At 38.8% G+C, this 21,873-nt stretch overlaps 1 protein-coding gene across 2 annotated transcripts in view; it reads left to right on the forward strand.

Moving 5' to 3' along the window:
* The window catches only part of NLGN4X (neuroligin 4 X-linked), a 303,848-nt gene extending 291,340 nt beyond the window's left edge, over window positions 1-12,508 (forward strand). For both annotated transcript variants that reach the window (XM_075060676.1, XM_075060677.1), the window contains one exon: window positions 8,634-12,508. In XM_075060676.1, coding sequence (XP_074916777.1) covers window positions 8,634-9,483 — 850 coding nt within the window. In that variant the 3' untranslated portion in view covers window positions 9,484-12,508. The remainder of the gene's footprint in view (window positions 1-8,633) is intronic.
* Window positions 12,509-21,873: the final 9,365 nt, after the last annotated feature.

A 21,873-nucleotide genomic window follows, 5' to 3' on the forward strand; every position in this document is an offset into this window, starting at 1 on the left:
ACTAGAACATAGAAAGGCATCAATGTTATGCAGATATTACACACATAAACACTGAAGAAAGTACCTTCAAAGCAACTTAATCTAAAAGGCTATTAATAAATCCTGTGCACTAAGCCTTCTTCCTGTAGCATTCTTTTAAAGAATATTTCAGTATTTTAGTTAAAAAACAAAGGCTTTTTTTGTGAACTTTTACTCTTTGGTACTAAATTAAAATATAGCTACTCATGGCACTGTAAATCTTTCCAATGAACATTCAGGATTGGTTTCCTGAAACTGCAACTCTACTGCAGTGCAGTGAACAGTCTGCAGGAATATAGGAAAGGTTTGGAGATGCCTAGTGTTCTAATGCTCAGCGGCTTAGCAGCTCTGACGGTCTTTAATGAATCCAAATGATATTCTAGGGAAAGCAATTTTTGCAGTCTTAATGTGGAGCATGAACTGAGTAAAAAATAAAATGCTGCATACGGGTTGATTTGCTGCCTCAGACAAGACAAAACCTTTGTAGCGGTATTCACTAAACAAACAGGTGTTTTTGTATGTGTGGATTGTGCAGTGCTGTGGTGACAGTGAATAGGTGATACAATATTTAAGGTGTATCTGGCAACAAGAAATGGCACCAAGAAGGTTGGACTGCTTAGGGGAAAACTGACTTAATTGACTGTGTAATCTATATGATGGTGCGCTATACTAACAGTATAGCGCACCATCATATAGATTACACAGTTGCATGAACTTCTGACAGGGCTCAGAGACAGATTTTTTCGATGATTAGATTTTTATTAGTGTGGATAAAACAGCCCACATACATCTAAGGATTCAGATCCATAGAGAGATACTTCAGGGGAATTATTATGTAGCATGTCAAGACCTTCTCTGTGTAGTTATTATTTATAATTATATTATTATTATTTCCATAGAATGCAAACAAATCAGACATTTCTGTTTATTTAAGCCTTAGAAGAGCTTTGCACTGCTCCATCTGTTACCATTACTCATAATTTCAAGCAGTTCCTACGCACTGCTGCTGGAGAGCTGATTTTAGCAGAATATGCATACCAGTGCCCAGTCCTCCTGCTGTGGACTTACATTCATAATGTACCTCCTAAAGTCTGCAGCAATGCTTCGGAAGGGTCATTAATCATTTCCAAAGCATCCAACTGATAATATGCTTAGTAAATGGAAATGAGACTGAAATACAAGATCTATTCCATTGTGGATTCGCTCCTTCACAAGCAGTCTGAAAAATGGATTATAAGTACAGCCCTGTGCTATAAAATTCCAGGTGTCCTGCAGAAGGGGAACTTCTTTGTTTTGTTTTAACAGAAACCCCAGTGTTACTCCATAGACTCCATCTTTTAGAACAAGAAATTCCCTGTCGGCTAAATGGAATCTTAAGCTCTATGACTGTATTTGCTCTGCACCTCCAACACATCCAACTGAAATGAAAAGGAGAATTTCCTGTGGCAGGGGAAAATAGCATCTTGTAGGCTATAAAACCTCAAACTGAGACTATATAGGAACCTATTTTAGGTAACTAGTCTCCTAGCCACCCTCCCACATACAATTTGGATTCCAGGTGTGCAATCAGGCCGAATACATCAGAAGCACCTGATTTGTTTCAGATTTTCGTTTTTCAGTCACTGTTTTCCTGATTTATCCTGATATTATTTGGCTGCTTTGTTTTTGTGCCTATGGCAATAAATATTGAAAATCTATTCACTGTGAGACTATAACACTGCAGGTTTCTCTGTAGCTCAACCATAAACATTAAAACTGCAGGCTGTTTGAAAAAAAAATACTTCTGACACTCCTTCCAGTCCTGGAAGACTCTCACACTGAGGCAGTATCTAGGACCTTACTGTACAATTACTGCTCAGTTAGTGCAGAGCTCGGAAGGGCTGTGCTGAGTTTCTAATTGACACACACCACCTGCTGCTTAAAACACACACACACTGTTTAATGGGTTTACTGCCAAGGCTAGGTTTGGAAGGGCAGGTCAATGCTGTAAAATCACTAGGTGTCAAAGACACAGTGAAAGGCACTGTACTTTTAGTGTGTTTTACTTTGAAGTCAGTAACTGAAGCTAGAAAACAAAAAGTGACAAATAAAGTGACTGTTTAGTGTTGAATGGCTCATGCTTGAAATGAACACTTGGAAATTGCAATTTTCTGATGATCCATTTCCCTTTCAGTGCTAAGACTATAGTTTTTAGCCTTCATTCATCATTATCTTGGCCTCTGAATCTACTCACCAAAGCTCTCTCTTACTAAAGACATCCCTTAAAAATAGCGGGGGTCGGGGGAATGCATTGTGGAATATATGCAAGAAGCTTTGTTTGGGGGATCACAATTAAATATTATGTTAACTAACTTACTCAGTATTTCATATATATATATAACTGTTTGCATGAGATTTTCTTTAAGATCTGCTTTTATGGCTTCATCCTGCTGTCCTTGTACAATCAGAATTCCAATTTTACATGTTAAAGGAATCGATCATATCATTCAGGCTTTATCACATCCTCCCACTGTAAGAATAGTGGGTGTGGAATAGAAAGCAAAGGAATTGTTGTCATAGTCTACACCTTTATTTCCCTCTCTGTGGTCCACCATAGAGCACCTACTTTAATGCTTCTGGTTCCTCAGCCATCACCTCTCTTGAATGGAGACACGCATCTCCTTCCCTCCTGACTGGGTACTTCCAGGCTACTCAGTTCCCTCACTACACTGTGAATTCCCTAGTAAGTCAAACTGCTTAAGCAGAGCCTATACACACTGTAATTACCCATAGTTAAGTTACCACACACCTCTTTCTAAGCAAACACTTTTATTATTAAGTTAAAAGCATTACAAAGAAAAAATGAAAAGAAATACAGCAACCTGCACACATCTAATAAGCATACCAGAGATCACTCCAGCTCCAACAGGGACTATGGTCAGTAAACAGTCTTCAGTCCCCCTGCCCCACACAGGGATTTTTCTGTCGTTACAATTTCATAACACGTTTTGCTCAAGAATACTAATGAACAAGAACACTAATGAAAAAATTTAGTGCCTCCTTGTAGATGAGTGGACTCACCCCTGTGGCGCCGCCTGCTGGTGACTTCTGGGAATTAGCTCGATTCAGCTCTGGAGCACCCTCTGCAGGCCGGTGATCCACTTGTCCTCTGGCCCCTGTGTCCCTTCCTGGACCCAGTGCCCTTTTACCTGGGGATTTTCTGAATGTTGAAATTGTACTAAGAAGTTGTGCCTGAAACCAGGGCTTGATTTGGTTTCTGAGAGGGACATTGTTCCTTTCCTGGGCAAAGGGAACCACTCTGCTCACCTCTGGGAAGGCCTCAGCTGGAGTACCATGTCCAGTTTAGATCACTAGAAAATATGTAGAGAAACTGGAAAGGATCCAGAGGTGAGCAACAAAGATGATCAAAGGGATGGAATGGAAGTATACAAGCAAAGACTGAAGGAACTGAGTATATTTAGTTTAGAAAAGAGGAGATTAAGAAGGAATATGATAGTGGTCTTCCAATACTTGAAAGGCTGCTACAAAAAAGATGGGGAAAAGTTGTTCTCTTTTGCTACAGGGGGCAGGATAACTGATTATGAGTTCAAACTACAGCATAGCAGATTTAGATTAAATCTCATGGAAATCTTTCTAACTGTATGAAGAGTAAGACAATGGAAAAGACTGCCTTGGTAGCTCTGTTGCTGGAGGTTTTCAAAAGGAGGCTGGATAAACCCCTCTGTGTTGGCATCTTGGCAGGGGATTAGGCTAGATGATTCTGACCCTATGATTCTATGAAAGGAGGTGACTGTTCTCTGTAGTGAAGTTGGAAAGGTCAGTCAGCCCTGGGAAATGTAGGGGAAATCTGAAGTGGGATTTGACTGTATCATAGTTGAATGGTCACAGGAGAGTGCCCTGACAGAGGTGAGCCCTGCTACATAGGCCTAAGGGAAAAGATACTGATTTCCCTACTGAACACCTTGTGTAATAGGTCTCTGCAGAAAAATAGTAGTAAAATACTTTCCCTAAACTCTAAAAAATTTGAAACAAATGATAATTTCAATGAATAGATTTCTCTGTTTATAGGCAGAACTGTTAGTGATGTCTCTTATTAAGGTGGCCTGACACTTTCCATTATAAGATCCTCAGATTTCAGTTCCTTCTATCAATTATAGTTTATTTTGAATTCAAATCTTCACTGTTTCTTACAGAAGATTTGTATATTGCTTACCGTCTAATATTTTATTTCTTTCTTTTTTTGAAGATATTGGTTGATTCCAGGTGTGTGTTATGGAAATAAAGTACAATCACTATTGTTTTGGTTTCATAAATAAACACAATAGCTATCAGAAGTCAATATTATTAAGAGATTGCACGGGAAAAATCAGAAGTGTAAAGAGTAAACTCTTTTACACACACCCACTTGCAGCAAAACTCATTGTTGAGAGGAAGTACACTCTCAAGGGTGCCTTTTGCCTTTCTACTAACAAACAGAGTGCAGTACTTTTGCAATGCAGGTACAATTGCAACAGTGGCACTGAACTTCAGTTGCAGAAATCCATTTTGTCATCCAGCAAAGTCACTAAGTGCCACAAAAGAATGAAACATATTTAGAATACAAAAGTGCCTGTCATAAGTTTATTATGATAAGTAACAGTTAATATATTCATGAAACCTGTTAGATAAAGATTACAATTTGAGCAGCATTGTGTAGAGCTCAGCGAGAGATGGGGCTCCCTGCAGAATTCTCATTCTGCTGCTGTTAATACCCAGAGACATTCAGTAGTGTTTCATTGTGATGCCTTCTGTTATCTTAACTGGCTGCCAGAGCTTCAACTTATGTGCATGTGTTATTATTTTGCTCCTGAATCAGCCACCACACCATTGCAAAGACATTTATTTCATGACACTTGAGAAGCAAGCTGCATGTAGGCACTTTGGAGAGCTGTGCCTCAAGAACTGTTGGCTGGGCATCACTGAACTACAGTATATAACTTGGGCATAATGGCAGGAGTCACAGCTCACAAAGAAGGAAAGTGGAAGAGAGTGGTGGATGAATTCTCTGTGATTTCCCTCTCTGGAAAGATCCACAGTTTGAGTCAGTGCCTCAAGGAAAATGGCTAGGTCATACAAGATAGATTATTCTCAGATACTGACCTGAATGTACTTTGGTGGCAGACATTCACTTTGAGAACTTTTCGGGTGTAGAGCAAATTTAGAGTGAAAACACTTAAAAATAAGCATCATTAGTAGAGAGCAAACACTGATCAATAATTATCTTCGAGCAATTATATGAAAAAGAATAATCGTGTCTAGGCTAAAGCACAAGATTGGGAACCAGGAATTTCCAGCTTTGTCACAGACTTTGTATGTAACTTTGAGCAAGTCACTTGGCCTGCCTCTGCCTCTCTTTCCCCACCAGGGATGCTAATACTAACTTACCATTAACTCAGAGGGGTGTTGTAAACCAAAATTCATTGGAGTGTTCTGAGAGCTTGGCTGGAGAATGTATAGAAACACAGAAAAGCGTTGTTCTTCTTTTATTACATTAATAGCTGCATTATTCAGGAAGCATTCCAGTAGTTTTCTTTGTTTCATAAAAACACGCATGAGTTTCCAGAATGTCTACAGGCCAAAAGGTCAATTGAAAGGCTAAAATTACAAAACAGGAAGTGGAAGGACAGTGCCAAGTGAAAGGTCCAGAGTCAAGTGAATGGCTAATTGCCAGGTGAAGCCAACTATGCAGATCCATGAGCTATTCACATGTGTGATATTATGTCCCCCAGCCAAGTCTATGGAATAGCTTCACAAAAGTTATTTCAGACTATTTTACGATATGGGCAAGAGTATTCTCATATCAACAGATCTTCCATCCCCAACCCATACTCCTTCACACTGGCATGTAAGGAGTTCCTACAGAGTAGGACTCTACTCCCCTACACAGTCTCCAACCGTTTGCATTCGGAGTTGGGGGATGGTATAGGAATTTTCCCTTTACTAAACACACAATCTAGCTCTTTGTGGTATGTGAAGGGGTGAGGGAAGGGATGGTTAATGAAATCTAAAAACATGCCAGCTTAGCTGAGTGGGTTTTTTTTATTTTTTAATCTTTGCTGTAACCATGGTCAGCATTCTGCAGTCACTTACACAATGATAACATTACCTCAGAAATGACACTATGAGGTAAAGTAGTCCATCTGGCTGGCATTTAGGCATTTTATGGGAAAAATCCTGGCTCATTTGAATTCAATGACAAAATTTCCATTAACTTCAGAGGGGTCAGGATTTCACTTTATAGTATTGTCACATAAAAAGAATGTGTCTTCATTTACATACATAGAGGGTGGGATGGAGTGGAAGAATAATAGTAAATATATCCAGCCCATGATCCTGATCCTGTGTTTCATGAAATGTACTGAGTGCTCTCATGTCCCTTGGGTTTAGTTCTTTGAGCACAACCAACTTGCATCTGTTGGCTTAATTTATACACCTTCTGTACCTACGCTACCGAACATGGCCCAGGATTTTTAGGGCTATGAATTGGAACAGCGTGTGCTTAAGAAAGAGGATAGAAAATATGACACTAATTTCCTGCTATAGCTGTTCCAGGCTTTTGAGTTTCTAATGGGGGAAAATGATTTGTGCTTTTATAATCTATGTAAGTTTATCCAGGTTTTAGAATTCTTGTCTTGTGTCCAAAAGTACTGTAGTAGATATATTGCATCAAGCCAATGCCTACTTGTCTGGATTTGCCAAATCCTCCTCTCTATTGTTTGAGAACAAAAAGAATACTTTATTTCCTTTTCAAATACATGTTAGAATTCCTCAGAGTAGCAGCACATTGAAATCTCTGGCAGTATTGCTTGGAAAGGGAAAGCTCTACCTTAGTTTCAGACAAGGAGTAACAATATGGGATCAAATTGTGCTCGTAGATAGTACTTAAAAGAATAAAATCTAAAAACTTCTGGAATACCCAACATATATTTTCAGCAGATGGCAGGCATGTGGTACAGAATAATATGCAAAAACAAAGCAAAATGAGATTAAGAATTTTTTTTAAATTGTATTTTATTTGATTGAATTCAAGGGTAAATTCCCCCTAGTAAACAGGTAAATAGAAGCATCTTTAGATTATTAAAGCTAAATGCCAGTGTAGATCTAACGCTAAGGAATAACAGTTTTTGAACAAGAAAAGAACCGTGAGAATATTTAATTATCTCATGGGCATTTAAAAAAAGAAAACATAAATGCTTTTAAAACTGTAATATTGGATGAGGGAATTCCTGGAACATAGATAAGAGCACATTAGAAGAAAAAGAAAAAGATTAAATTGATTTTTGAAAAGGATAAACTAATACATATGGGAATGGAAAAAAGAAATGTCAGTATATTTCATAGAAGATACATTATATACTTTAGTATGTTATAAAGCACAGACAATATTCTTTGCCCTCTAAAGGCTGAACCCCCGCCCCGCCCAAAATGGAATATCTAACTAGCTGTTATACTTACATATACGTTCATGTTTCAAAGAAAGTAACATGCATGTTATTGCTAAAGGGTTTGTGTAGATTCAACTTATTATTGTTTTTGGTTATTTTAATTTTAATTTCCCCCTGCTAATTTAAAGGCAGATATTTCATCTTTAAAAAGTCAAATATAAACAGATTAATACTGAATGGTCAATATATTTTTAAAGTTTTTGTTAATATCAGATGATCTTAAAAATATAACGCTGGAAAGATGGTAGAAAAACAAATTTAAATGTTGGGCTGATCAGATTTAATATTGTCCCCTTAGTGATTAGCTCAGAGCTCCTGTAAAAGTAGTTGGACTAGTACTGATTTCCCTCCCCATCCCTACCCTAAGAAGTTTGGATAGGGTCAAAGCCTGTGATGCTATATTTAGTAGTGTTTTAACACACTGTACTCACAAATAGCAATTCCTTAATGCAAATGGTAGAAAGATTTACCTCGTGTCAATGCAAAGCTTTTCTCTCACGTTTGGTGAAAAAGAGGGCTAATAGTAGCATAAAGCAATGGATATATATAAATAGTTAGATTTTTTTTCTCAGTTATATGTTAGCCCTATGTCACAATGGTTTGAAGTTATTATATACCAACATTATTAATTATCATGTACCAAATACATTATTATTATATACCAACTTAAAAGCATTAGACAGATCCTTAGCTGATACTTCTTGTCATAGTTCCATTGCAGCCAGAGTTTGGTTGCCATTAACAATTAATCTTTAACAACCACACAGTTCTACCTGATATCCTGAAGCAAAAGTCAAATCTTGAAACATCCTGAGCACCTACAACTGCCACTGATGCAGGTGCTGAGTACCTCTCAAAAATTTATCATTAGTGCCTAATCCTTGAAGCCAGTGCCAAAACTTCAGCTGATTTTAGAGGGAGTAAGATCAGGTCCTATTTTCTATTCTATGTATAGGGAACTACTGTAATATCTCATATTTCCTGTTTAGTAAATGTTTTTGTTTTTTTAATGGCATTGCTGCAAGGTTACATTTAGCTAACTGTCTTCAGTTTCTGTTAATTATTGTCAGATAAAACAGAGTTCATTTCTTGATTGAGTGTAATACTGTTTGTTTTTTTTTACTATTGTAGAGATCCAAACCAGCCTGTTCCACAGGACACAAAGTTCATCCATACAAAACCCAACCGTTTTGAAGAAGTGGCCTGGTCTAAGTATAACCCTAAAGACCAGCTCTATCTGCACATTGGCCTGAAACCCCGAGTTCGGGATCACTATCGAGCAACAAAAGTCGCCTTCTGGTTGGAACTTGTACCACACTTGCACAACTTAAATGAAATATTTCAGTATGTTTCCACAACAACTAAGGTGCCACCTCCTGATATGACCTCATTTCCTTATGTCACCAGACGATCCCCTGGAAAGTTGTGGCCAGCGACAAAACGCCCAGCAATGACACCAGCCAACAATCCTAAACATTCAAAGGACACCCACAAAACAGCCCCAGAGGATACAACTGTCCTGATAGAAAACAAGCGAGATTACTCCACAGAGCTGAGTGTCACCATCGCAGTGGGGGCATCCTTGTTATTCCTCAACATTTTAGCTTTTGCTGCATTGTATTACAAGAAAGACAAGCGACGTCACGAGACACACAGGCGCCCCAGCCCCCAGAGGAACACAACCAATGATATAGCGCACATACAAAATGAAGAGATTATGTCACTGCAGATGAAACAGCTAGAACATGACCATGAGTGTGAATCACTGCAGGCACATGACACTCTGAGACTAACCTGCCCACCTGACTACACCCTTACTTTGAGGAGGTCCCCAGATGACATTCCACTAATGACACCCAACACCATAACCATGATTCCAAATACATTAACAGGAATGCAACCTTTGCATACTTTCAACACCTTCAGTGGAGGACAAAACAGTACTAATTTACCCCATGGACATTCTACCACTAGGGTATAGCTCTGCCATTTCCCCCTCTTACCCGACAAGCCACTTGGAAGAAAAAGAAGTAGAGGAAAGAGCATTCACCATTGAACAACTTGTTAAAAAACAACAACAAAAAGTAAACACGAAGGGCAGTCCTTATTTTCTTACTGATCCTTCCCATAGAAACTCTCTGATATTAAAGATCAGCTTCAAACCCTGTGAAATGTGAAACATGTATATTGCTGTTATGATACTGCTTTAAGATCTCAGCCGCTTTGATTGAAAGTTGATGCCAGAAGAAATCACTTGAAAAGATGTTTTGAGAGTGACAAACAGAAGCAGAATCTTCTGGAACACAGAGCCAGTGACTGTACAGTTTTTTTTAATATATGAAATTAAAAAAAACAAAAAAAATCCACCAATTCTTTATGTGCCATACCATGAATGGCCCTTGTTAAAACAAAGACATCACCGTGGGCTTTTATCCAGCATAAGAAGCTGTAACCATAAGGGGGAAATAGGATTTTATTATTAAAAATAAGAGGACTATGCAGTAAAATACGTATAGTTCTGTGCAAAGAGATGACTTGCCAGCCTGAACTATATTTAAAAAAACGTTGTAAAAAGTGTACATAGCTGTGAGTTTAAAAAATAAGCTTTTATTGACGTTTTCAGTTTGAAAAGAACTTTTAGAAATTGTGCTTTCAGTTGTGACCTATGTGTATATACATTAGTCATATCACCTCTGTTTCCTCCAGACCAAAAGGAGGATTTTCTTCTTAATTACTAGTGGTGAACAAAGACATAAGGTTTTTCTAACATGTTTCATTTATAGGAGGACATGATGTCATACACAGAATACAGTTGTCTGTGTGACCTGAGTATTTTCCCTTACAGGTTACAGAAGTGCATGTTAAAGCATTCTTAGGAGACAGTTTTTTAGATTTTTTTTCTTTTCTTTTCCTTTTATTTTTGTGTTAGCCTTCATTAAATTGCAACACAGAGATGGATCAGAAAATGGAAATCACGATTATTGTTTTAAGCTTGTTGAATTGAGCAAAGAAACAACAATACAATGAGTCCAGTTTTGTAGTTCTTGGTTATTTTAATACATTAGGAAGACTTGCTTCACAATCTAGTTCCCTGACAAACGCAAAGAAAACCTGCCTCTTGGTCAGTCTTTTCTGAGGAAAACTAACTCTGTATTCACCAGCAGCTGCAGAAGAGCTTTTGCTGAGGAAGCACCCACTCAGCTTTGCCAAACAGAGGAAAAATGAAATTTGACAGAGGAAAAGGGGTGGGGTGGTTTGTTTGGTTTTTTTAAAAGTGGAAAGGTCATGACTGATTGGTATGAAAAGAGCTTTCTCCCCCAGTATCCCTTATTGTGATTAAGAGTGCACCTGTCTGAAAACTCTGTTTTTGCCGGTTAATTATATAGCAGTGACAAAACCAATCAATATTGTTGGGAACTAAAAAGAGAAGGAGATAAAAGTGCTCTGTGTGAATTTATATGAAAATTCTGGACAGCTTCATTGTCAGTAAAAGGTTAAATTATTATTCTCCCCTGCCCTCCCTTAACTGGGGAACTAAGGGCGAAACAGAGCCATCACATAAGGGGCTCAGCAGTTTCATTTAAACAGCTGATTCAAGTGTGAAAAGCTAGACATGAATTATTAACTGATGAAGATTGTTTATATTTTGTCTCTAGAAAGTGACTGCATCATCAAGAGATAGTAACCAAAGATATTTGAACAAAGTTGCTCTGCACTTGAACATGACTATCCCAGATGTATTTTGTATCTTTATTTCAGTACCAAACTGGGCACGGCACCATCATATTGTCTGTCCCATACAGAACCTAACACAAGATGCCTTCTACCTTTGTGATAAAACACTGGAATAGCCAGCCCATGAAATGATATTGCAGACAGTGATATCAAAATCTGTGGGCTCTGCACAACTCCTTGCTGTGTGTGCATGGCAGAGAAGTGGGTTCTGAGAGAAATGAAAAGAGATTTAATACAGTAAAAATGCATCATATGACCAATCATGTTTTATACATAAGAAGACAGATATGTTATACAGATTAGAAAGTGTTGAAGCAACAGTCCCAACCTGCATCTAGTAGCAAATGGAAAAATTTCTTCTTCACTGATCCATCCCATAATGTTTATTAAAGCTGACTCTTTATCAGGCCATTTCCACAACCTGTGTATAGCCTCAGCTGAGATGTAGTAGTTCATAACTCTAAAAAAAGGCAGTGATGCTTGGCATCATAACCAGTTGGATATATTTGTAATGTGAATTACAGTATTTGTTTAGTACTTCCAATTGTCTTCTGCTAACAATATGTATAGTAATGTGTCAGGCTTGTGACATTTGGGTAAAAAAGTTCCTGTAAGAGAATGATTTTAGCTTTTAAAAATAATTATGATCAAATCAGTTTAATAATTTAATACATCTGAATTGATGTATGATTTATAAATGAACAGGATTTATAGAATCTTCATAGAATTCTATAATAATGATAACAAAATACACTTGGCAAAGAAAAGAAAACAAGAACTTTCCCAGGCTTATAGTCTTGACCTTAAGAGGCACGCAGGGTTAATGGTTTCTCTTGTTATTGTTTTGCAATTTTTTGTTTTTGCCTTAAGTAATGATAGAAGATATATATGGCTGGACACATATGTATAAACTTTTCAGCAGCATTTTTAATAATAAAATATCACAGTATTTTCTAATGTTTTGTGCAAAGAATTATGTGTTCATCCAATTTTTTTTAGTAGAAAAGTATTTTTTTAAATCTCCTTTTAATGATCCAGTGTAAATGATGCCTTGCTATACAGTATAACAGTATTGAATTAGCAGAGGTTGCATTTTCAAGATATTGAGTTGTCATGGCTATTAAATATCTATAAACCTGTTGCTCAGGTGAGTGAACACCTGCTTTGACGCTCAGATGATGAAGATATTCTGGAAGAGAAAGCTCCATGTGTTTATCTCTATGGTCTATGGATCCCATTGAACTCTGTTTTGTGTGTGTTTAACATTCTCACAGATCCAAGTATTCTAAGGGAATGCATAGCTGAACTGCCTCTCATGTAAATTTAAAGTTTAATGTGAAAAAAATTGTCTCCCAGATTAGGAATTAAGATAAAACTATCTGTATTAATTATTATTGCCTCTGTGTCTACATTGCAATCAGACTGCAGCATGTGTAGACATACCTGAGCTAGATTTGATCTAGCTAGTTCAAATAACAATAGCAATGAGCCATGGCAGCACATTCTATACAGGCCTATCCATTACCCTAGGTATGTACTCAAGCATCTAACCCATACTGCTACAACTTCACTGCTCTTGTTATTTGAGCTAGATCAAAACTAGTTTGGATATGTCTCTACATAATCATACTTCTCATTGCAGTGTAGAAAAATAATCATTCATATCTGTTTAGAATTAGATCTTTAGATCATATGTCAAAACAAATGCCATGCCATCATCCATATATATTACGGGGTGAACATTAATGGCATCTTCAGATATAGGTGAACAAATATAGTTTTCCCTTTTGTCATGTTAAAATTTGTTTGTTGCCCAGGTTTCCTATCATTGGAGTGATGAATATGTGGGCAGGGATGGTGTCCCTAGGCTCTGTTTGCCAGAAAGTGGAAATGGGCATCAGGGGATGGATCATTCTGTTCATTCCTTCTGGGGCACCTGGCATTGGTCACTGTCAGAAGACAGGCTACTAGGCTAGATGGACCTTTGGTCTGACCCAGTATGGCCATTCTTATGTTCTGGCAATTAGATTTGGATTACTACAGTAAAATATTTTCTTTGAATATTTGTTCACATTTCTAAACACAGTCAATTCAGCTATATTTCTGCCCCTTTGTGTTCTGTAATGATTCTGTTGAAAATTTTTACTGAACAACGTTCTATGAATTTTGAACATAGGTTGAAAAGCAAATTTTGAATTAGTAACCCCTCAGGATTTACATCAGGGCTCAGATTCTAAAAGCTATGCTTGATGAGCAGAAACATACTATATCCAATCAAACAGCTTAAATTTTCAATGTATAAAGTCTTTGAAAATAAGCTACCAATCAATAATTATTCAGCAAATATATCTGTATGAGAAATAACATCGGGAAATTCACAACTTGTTCAGAGCCAATTCGGAAAGAGGAAGAGTCTGAAATTGCTAAAACATTATTCATTGTGAATTGTTCACCTCAAATTTATTGTAATCATTCAGTAAATAATCTTATTTCTAGCTAAATAGTTCTCTGCTAAAAAGATAGGATGAGTGATCTTCTGAAGCTAACCAAGTATCAGTTCTTTTTTGAGTGTTAAGAAATATAACCAATGAGATTGGTATGTTCCTATTTACACTTTGCTAGACTATGATGATCCATGGTATTTAATATGATAGACACAACACATGAAATAGTACTATGGCAACTATATGCTTATTTCAGTTCTGTAGTTTTGCAAATGTGTTGTTTAATTTATGAAGAATAGTTTCTCATGTTTTTATTGTGCCTGTTTGACTCATTAAGCCTCTTAAATGTGAGTCTCTCCAAAGGCCATTAAGTAGAGCTGGTCAAAAATTGGAATTTCTGTCCCACTTAAAATTCTGATATTTCAACACCCGTTTTCATCACAAATCAGGCTGAAAAGTCCATATCAAAGTTTTGGGCAGTATAGGAAGTTCCAAAAAATTCAATTGGAAGTGTCTAAACATTTCATTTTGCTTTGTTGAACTGAGCTGAAACAGTTTGTTTTGGTTCAGTTTGATGTTGAATTCCACCAGCCAGGGCTGCTACAGTGGAAATTTTATTTCAGGTGCCTCATGTCCTCTCAAGTGATTCGTGACGCAAGTTGTCTATAACTTGAAAATAGGGGGCTGATCATAAGCTGTGGTAAACAAATGCAAATCCATATAAGTCAAAATGATGTTTACTTTAGGGATCTGGTCAAAGATTAATTAAGAATAGAGAGAGAGAAACATTAAAACATACAAAGGCATGCGCATGAGCTGTCTAGTCTGAAACTCCACAAAATTCATCGACATCAGGTCATTTTAGCCCAGATTTTCAACTATCAATGGGATTTTGGCTTCGAAGTATCTAAATCCTTTTGAAAATGAAATTTAAGCTCTTAAATCAATTAGACATTGCAATGCTGACACATCAACATCTAAATATCTTTAAAAACCTGGGTCTTTAATTTTAGTTACAGTGAATTAAAAAAAAAATCTTTCATTTATACAGACTACTTTTTTTCTTTCCTGTAATCCTTCAGCAGGTCGTTCTGAGTGACACATAGTCTTTGGCTTTTGATATCTTGTGTCATCCTTTTTCTGTACCTAACTCACAGCCTTGTTATTCATTTGAGGCTTCTTTTATGTGATTGGCTTGTCATATTGGACACTGCTCTCTCAAGATGTGTTCCGAAGGATCTTTCCTGCCACATCCATTGTGTTTGTCCCCAAATTCATTCTGGATTGTACAGATTTGGATAAACAGTTTCTGCTTCTGTTTTTCTTGTTCCACTTCTACTATTTAAAAAAAAATGTTCCTATGAAGGTGTAGTCACAGAAGAGTGTTTCTCATCCCAGAAAAGTACCCTATTCTAAGGACTGCCTGCTCTTTTGCTGGTCTAACAGCCATGCTTTGGCATGTTAATTGTTTTAGCTGAAGGTGCCAACCTAGGGCCAATTTATTCCGCTTTTACAGATGCAGTGTTTTTATAATTCATATTATTTATTCTTAACATGCTTTCTTCTCTGCATTATATTGAAATCGTGAATAGATTAAATTAGGCTGCCACATCATTGCACTGCAAGTTTCCTCAAAGCTAAAAAGGAACTTCTTGTTCTTTTCTAGTAGGATGTGGCTAGTAATACTATATCATGCTAAACAAAAAGTGTTTGTAAAGTACCCTGCACAAGGACTAAATTGAGATAAAGAAGGCAGCTCTGAAGCCATCTGCCTTGTGTAATAGAATCTGTTGGACTCAGCGGATACTGACTCCTGCTGGCTCTATTCTTCTGTTAGACTGACCCATTTCATATGACCAAGGACAGGCAATAAAGAGTCATCTCTTACCACCCCTTCTCTATATATGTAAGGCCCTCTTGTATATCACAATTTCATGGACTGCCTGGAAACAGTGAAATTAGCCCAATACTTTGATTTTTTTCCCCCAGTAGTGGCTAGCCAGAAGTGGGCATCCCCAGTGAGGCTATGGCTGCTTGTGGTGGGGGTTAGTGAGCTGATCACACCCAGGAGAGGACAGGGAGTGGCAGGATGGAGCTATCCTGAGGAGCATGGGGAGGTAGTATCCAACCACAAGGCAACTGGCTCTGGAATTGGGACCCAGCTCACTCCGCATTCAGCGTTGGCCCAGACCACCACTGCTGCTTCCTGTTGGCCACCAGAGAGAAGGGGGCAGGGCTGACAATGTGGCAATTAGAAGCACTGGCCACCTCACCCCACACCACTTCCTCTCAGGCCTTGCAAAGACACTAGACCGCCTGACTGAACTATCCCACAACCCATCAAGTAGCAATCTAATTCTACACTGGAAACCACTCTTTGCTTGCCAACAGATTCTAGGTGGGATAATAACAGTGGGTCATTTTAGAAAATCTCTTTGAAATATCTTTTCACGCAGAACATGTCAAGCCAGCGCTCTGTACAGTCAAAAAGTCAAGGGGCCAAAAATCAGTAGTTTGGTTCACAAAGGCAGTGGAAACCATGCAGAAGTCCCTTCTGAGGGAATCTCCTGGCACAGGAATGCATAAAAGTAGCATATCCCACTCCTACACTCTCCTCCACAACCATAGTGTATATTAGGAGTACAATGGGAGAGTGAGTGGGTTGTGTTATGGTCTGGCAATTTACCAGCTGGCCTCTGAGCCATAGGGAACTATTGTGAGCTGGACTGGTGCAAGTTAGAAAAGCCGCTGGGCTGACGCTGGAGCAGACAATCAGGGAGCTGTAAATGTTGTTGAGTCTGAGCTTCCGTTTTCCTCTCTCCTGGGTTGTTTGAGAGGGAGGGGATCGGTCCATTTCTAGGTGATCCTTTTGGCTGAAGCAAAGTCAGATGAGTTCTGTAGGGAAGGAGACAATGGACCAGCCAGAGCTCTCTGTGGTGCAGCAGGAGGCCATTTGGGAGCTGCTGAGCAGCTGTAGTAGGAAAAGGAGTGCAGCTGCTCATGGAGTGCAGGAGAAGGTATGGGAGGCTATTGGAAAGGCAGGGCCTGCTATTCATAGGTGCTGGAACTAGAGGTCCTTGGGGTGCTGCTGCAACCCCTGGCTTGAAGGGATTTCCATTACATACAGGCTTTATAGTTTGGTTCAGCGTCTCGCAGCACCTGCACTGTAACAATTGTTCTAGCACCCCTGCCTCTATTTCCTCCCTGTAGTAACAGGGGTGACTCAAAACACTTCTATTTTACAGTCTTAGGGCATGGCTCAAGGGACACATTTTTAATTTATAACCATATATAAAGTTTCTTCACAGTTGCCCCTGAAAGCCACAATATAGAGTTGCCATCTCCAGGACACAGAAAACCATTAGCCACCTCCCATGCCACCAATAACAAAAGGGTCGTACTACCAATTATAACTAGTAACTAGAATATTTTGAGAACCATTTTATTTTTACACACAGTGTGCATATTTTTGTTGTTTTCTCATTTTACTTCCGTATCCTAACATGGAGCTGCTCTCTGGACTATGGGGGTATGAATCGTAGTTTAACCTGTCTCAAGTGAAAAAAAAGGGGGGGGGGAATTAAATCTTTTAACAGGCAAGTCAGTATGAAAACCAGTCAGGCCAGTTAAAAACTAACTAGGTAGCAAGCTTAAATCTAAAGTACCCAGGCCATAGGTTGGACACCAGTAGTTTAGCACGACCCTGGATTAAAATACCATCATAAAAAAATAGTTCTAACATATTCAAGGGATCCATACTTAACAGTGTTAGAGTATTGCAGTACACCTCATAATCTGTCCCTAGGTTCACTAGTTCAAAGACTTACAGACAGGACAGAATCATTGTGCCAATATCGAAGAAGCTTTTTGAGCCAAAAATAATGAACACTGCAGTGAACATGAATGTTTTATATGCTCAGAAACTGCAAGAGAAGAAATACAATAGCAAAAATGCCAAAAAATTATCCTCAGTGCAAACAAGAGAGAAAGTTAGTTTTCAAAAAGAAAATAGCCGGTAACCTGCCAACCAATATATCTATATAGCAACTTGCATGGAACTTGGAAGGAAGAGCACATTTTGAAGGAAGACTTTGGAGGAGGCACTAGGATGAGATCAGATTAGTCGGTCTAGGTGCACATGGATAAACTTCCAAACTGCATTTGCACCACTTTTGTCAATAGTTGCTTTAATAAACAGCCAGTTATATAAGAACTGAGTTCTCTCATGTTCTTACCCAGCATGCGGAACATGAAACAATCCACTTCAAGGTTTATATACCATAAGCACACCCCAGGACAGTCCTACAAACACATATGAGGAAAAATAAGACTGACACTAGCTTTGTGTTTCTTGTAGACATCCAAAATGCTGCTGTCAGATGTAACAACACCAATCCAGTCACTGACAATAATTAAGAACCACAAACACAGGCTCCAGGTGGTAAATCTACTTCAGCAACAGAACAGGCTGTGATAAAGCCTCTGTCCCAAATCTGGACCTTAGCGTCCAAAATCTGGGGGCTTAACATGAACTCCCCCCAAGCTTTTACCAGCTTGGGTCTGATCTCGCTGCCACCAATTAGGATTCTGGCTCCTAATAGCCCGGGTTCCCCAAATCTTTCTTTGGGGGACCCCCTTTCTGATCTCCCCAAACCTCCCCTGGAGAGACCCCCCAAGACCCAGGAGTCCTGAGTCTTACCGGCAAGGGAAATACCTCCCCTTCCCCCTCCCTCTCAGCGTTCTCTCTAGGGAACCTTGGTGGAGTTGATGTAATTCTTTACATCACAATACCAAAAAACCTGTCTCCTTCTTCCACAAGAGGCCCTCAGCACAAGGAACAGAGCTGATTCTTTCTCTCTTCTCCCGTAGCTTATTTCCTGCCCTGGGACAATAGGAGAATTCAACACAGAATGTATGTTCCTTCCCTGTCTTCTTGAGAGGAGACAGTATACCTGTAACAGAAATTTCTATCCTTGCCTAACTAGGAAAGAAATTCAACCATTGCCAAGAAAACACTTTATCTAAAAGACAGAATTACTTAGACTAAACTAACCATGCATTAAGAGTGCATACAGGGATATGGCTACTAAGGAAATATGAAACAGTCTGATTTCAAAAACATACAGGCCATTTTAAACCATGGGCGCAATTCACACATGTTAAATACACACTTACATTCAACCTATTGCTTTCTTTTGTACTCACACTTGGTAACAGAAGAGTAGAAAGAAGCTTGGAGGTAGAAAGAAAGATGTTCTCACCATAGCCGGGAGAAACAAAAGACATAGAGTCCCCAATTCCCTCCCTGACTTTTAAAAATCCAGTTTTCTGATTGGTCCTCTGGTCAGGTGTTTGGTTCCCTTTGTTCACCCTTTTCAGGTAAAAGAAACATTAACCCTTACCCATCTATTTATGACACAGGCCACTACAGAATGGGTGTATGATTAGTCGTTGTGGGTTAGCAATAGTAATCACTGACAGATGTAAAATAAGAAGCAGATGATCCATTTGTCTGTGGATGGTGCACCTAAACTCCATTTCTATATTTTACTAGTGAGTAAAATGGCTGTAATTGGTTTTGGTTTATATTATATTTATAGTTCATTTTGCAACCAAGGAAAAAAGAAAATGAAAGTTGCCACTGGATCCTGTCCCCTATCATGTGACAGGTGTATTAGTCTTTTGCAAACCTAACCCATTCCATGTTAGTAGGGACAGAAAATGCACATGACTGTAAGCTTCTGGACACCCAGAACTTTGAGCTGCTGTGTTACCTCTCTGCTTCAGCAAGAGTGAGCTTTGATGATATTTAGACTGTCAGCTCCCTGCCACACCAGTCTGTCTTTCTCACTAACAAACTCCTCAAGGTTCTCCCAGCCCAAACCTTGCATAGCAGGTAACAATCAGTAAACTCCAGCCCCTGAATTCCTTGGAGATCTTTCTCTCCAATGCACAGCCCCATTACTGGACATTCAAAGAAGATACTCAGTTTGCTACTCTTTTAACGAATCAGTACGTTTCAGCTTATTAACTTAGGTAAACAGACCCCTCCCTTCAAACACCATGCTAAGTTGATTTATAGTAAAACAAGTTTATTAACAAAAGAACATAGGTTTAAATGATAACAAGTAGAAGGAGTAAGTATAGAAATGGTTACAAACAAGTAAATGTAAAAATACGCATTTTAATTCCTAAGACCTAACTTAACAAGCTACAGTCTTTGTTCAAGGTAGTTTCTCATCAATCTTCCTTTCCCAGCAACTACTGGTTAACTTTTACCCTGGATTGCCACAGAGTCAAAGATACTGTTTATGAGAAGGATAATCCAAAGTATTTCTGTGAGTCCTTATATCTCAAAATCAGCCTTTGTTTCCAGGTTCAAATTGATTCCCCAGGGGTTTCGTCTCCTGTATCCTCAGCGGTGGGGAGGAGGGGGGAATTCCATCTCAATTAAAGTGCTTCCTCTGCAATTTTACAATGTACATGGTCTCTTCCTGCAACTTCTGATGCAAATGAATAACCTAGTGACTTGGGCCACACCTGGTTTGAGGTGTTGGCTTCTTTTCTTTGCCTTGAGAAAAACCTGTTTATCAACACGCCCTGATGTGCCTGGTTTAAATACATTTTAGTCATAGTCTTTAAAGCATGCTATCAGTGACTATGCATAAGTCCACACACAGCACTGTCACATACATTTCACAACAATACTGTGGATCAGTGTGTTATTAATTTTCATATGATCTCTCGAAAGGCATATATTTTCTACAAATACCATTGCAATAGTGCAGTGGTCCCCAACCTTTTCGTCTGGCGAATGCTACAGAAATTCGGCGGCGACGCCTCTCGATGACACCACTTGTTAGAAATTCGGCGGCATTTCGGCGGATGCTCCACCACCGGCCAGGATGCGGGTGCATTTAGATGCACCACGTTGGGGACCCCTGCAGTAGTACATTTGGTCTGAACACAGGGGTGCCTACCATCGCAATGAGTTAGTATCTTGTTGGTCACTCCCACTATAGAACAGCAGAACATCAACTTATGCTCAATGTCAGATCAAAGAGCCAGGACATGATTCTTTGGTAATCTGAGGGAATCAGGAACGGAAGACATCCAAACACATATACACAAAAAGGGGAAATGAAATGGGCAGAGTTTTGCATATTCTCTCTTAAGTTGGATCTGCAAAAAGACTCTGGATTGCCTCCTAAATTGATCATGCTGTGATGCTGGAGGTTGGATGGCTCTCATCTTTGCTCTCTAGGTAGTCACAGATCTTGCTGAAACTATTGGTGCATGCTAGTTGCTGTTCATTCCATCTAAATCAGAGAACAATTAAATACCCCTTTGTTTAGTGACAGTGGAAAAAACAGAAGCTGCGACCCAAAGACTGGACTGAATGCAAATACGGAGACTGGTATTAGTAAGGGTGTCTGGGGTTGGGGGTGGCCAGAAGCAGCCAGAAAGCAAGAAAAACAGAACAGAGCAATAATTCAGCTTCTCTCCAGCTCATAGTTTGCCTTCTTGCTACTACTTGAGCTGCAGAGCTCCTGGCTAGCCATGCGGCCACTGCTTTTTTATGACCTTACCTGGCCAGGAGGAAAGAGAGATGCAGTGTGGAAGAATGTTCGTGGGAGTTCTAGTCACAGTCTTAGAAGGTCTATCACAATAACATGGTTTTCAGATCACAATAACAAGCACCTTTTTCTATAGCTATAAAGTCCATACTGACCCCTCCCACTTCAGGATTGTTCTTTAATATTAAATTCTTCCCTGGAAGAGGAGAGAGGGAGGAATGGTTGGTCCTTAAATTTGGCAGAGACAAACAGATGTTTATCTAACGTAGTTATTTTGTGACTGTTTGCTGTTTCTGCATCATCCACCTTTCTAGCAGATAGCAAAAATCTAAGGTAAAAGATGATAAAAATTAAAAAGCTTTTCTTATTCCTGAGAAGATGATATATTATCTCATAATAAATTATTCCCCCCAATCCTCAAACATTCCTAAAACTTAGAAAGCAATGCAGACTCAAAGAACATATTAACATGTATTTTCCTTTTTTTATAAGAGAAATACATAATTCATGAAACAGTTGTTAAAATAGTGCCCTGCATGTTTCTTGATATATTTTTTGCTGTAACATTATAGTCTGCTATTGCCCCAGGAGTCAGTTAATGTGTGTTTATATCTG

This window comes from Chelonoidis abingdonii, chromosome 1 (assembly GCF_003597395.2).
Source record: "Chelonoidis abingdonii isolate Lonesome George chromosome 1, CheloAbing_2.0, whole genome shotgun sequence".
Lineage (NCBI taxonomy): Eukaryota > Metazoa > Chordata > Testudines > Testudinidae > Chelonoidis > Chelonoidis abingdonii.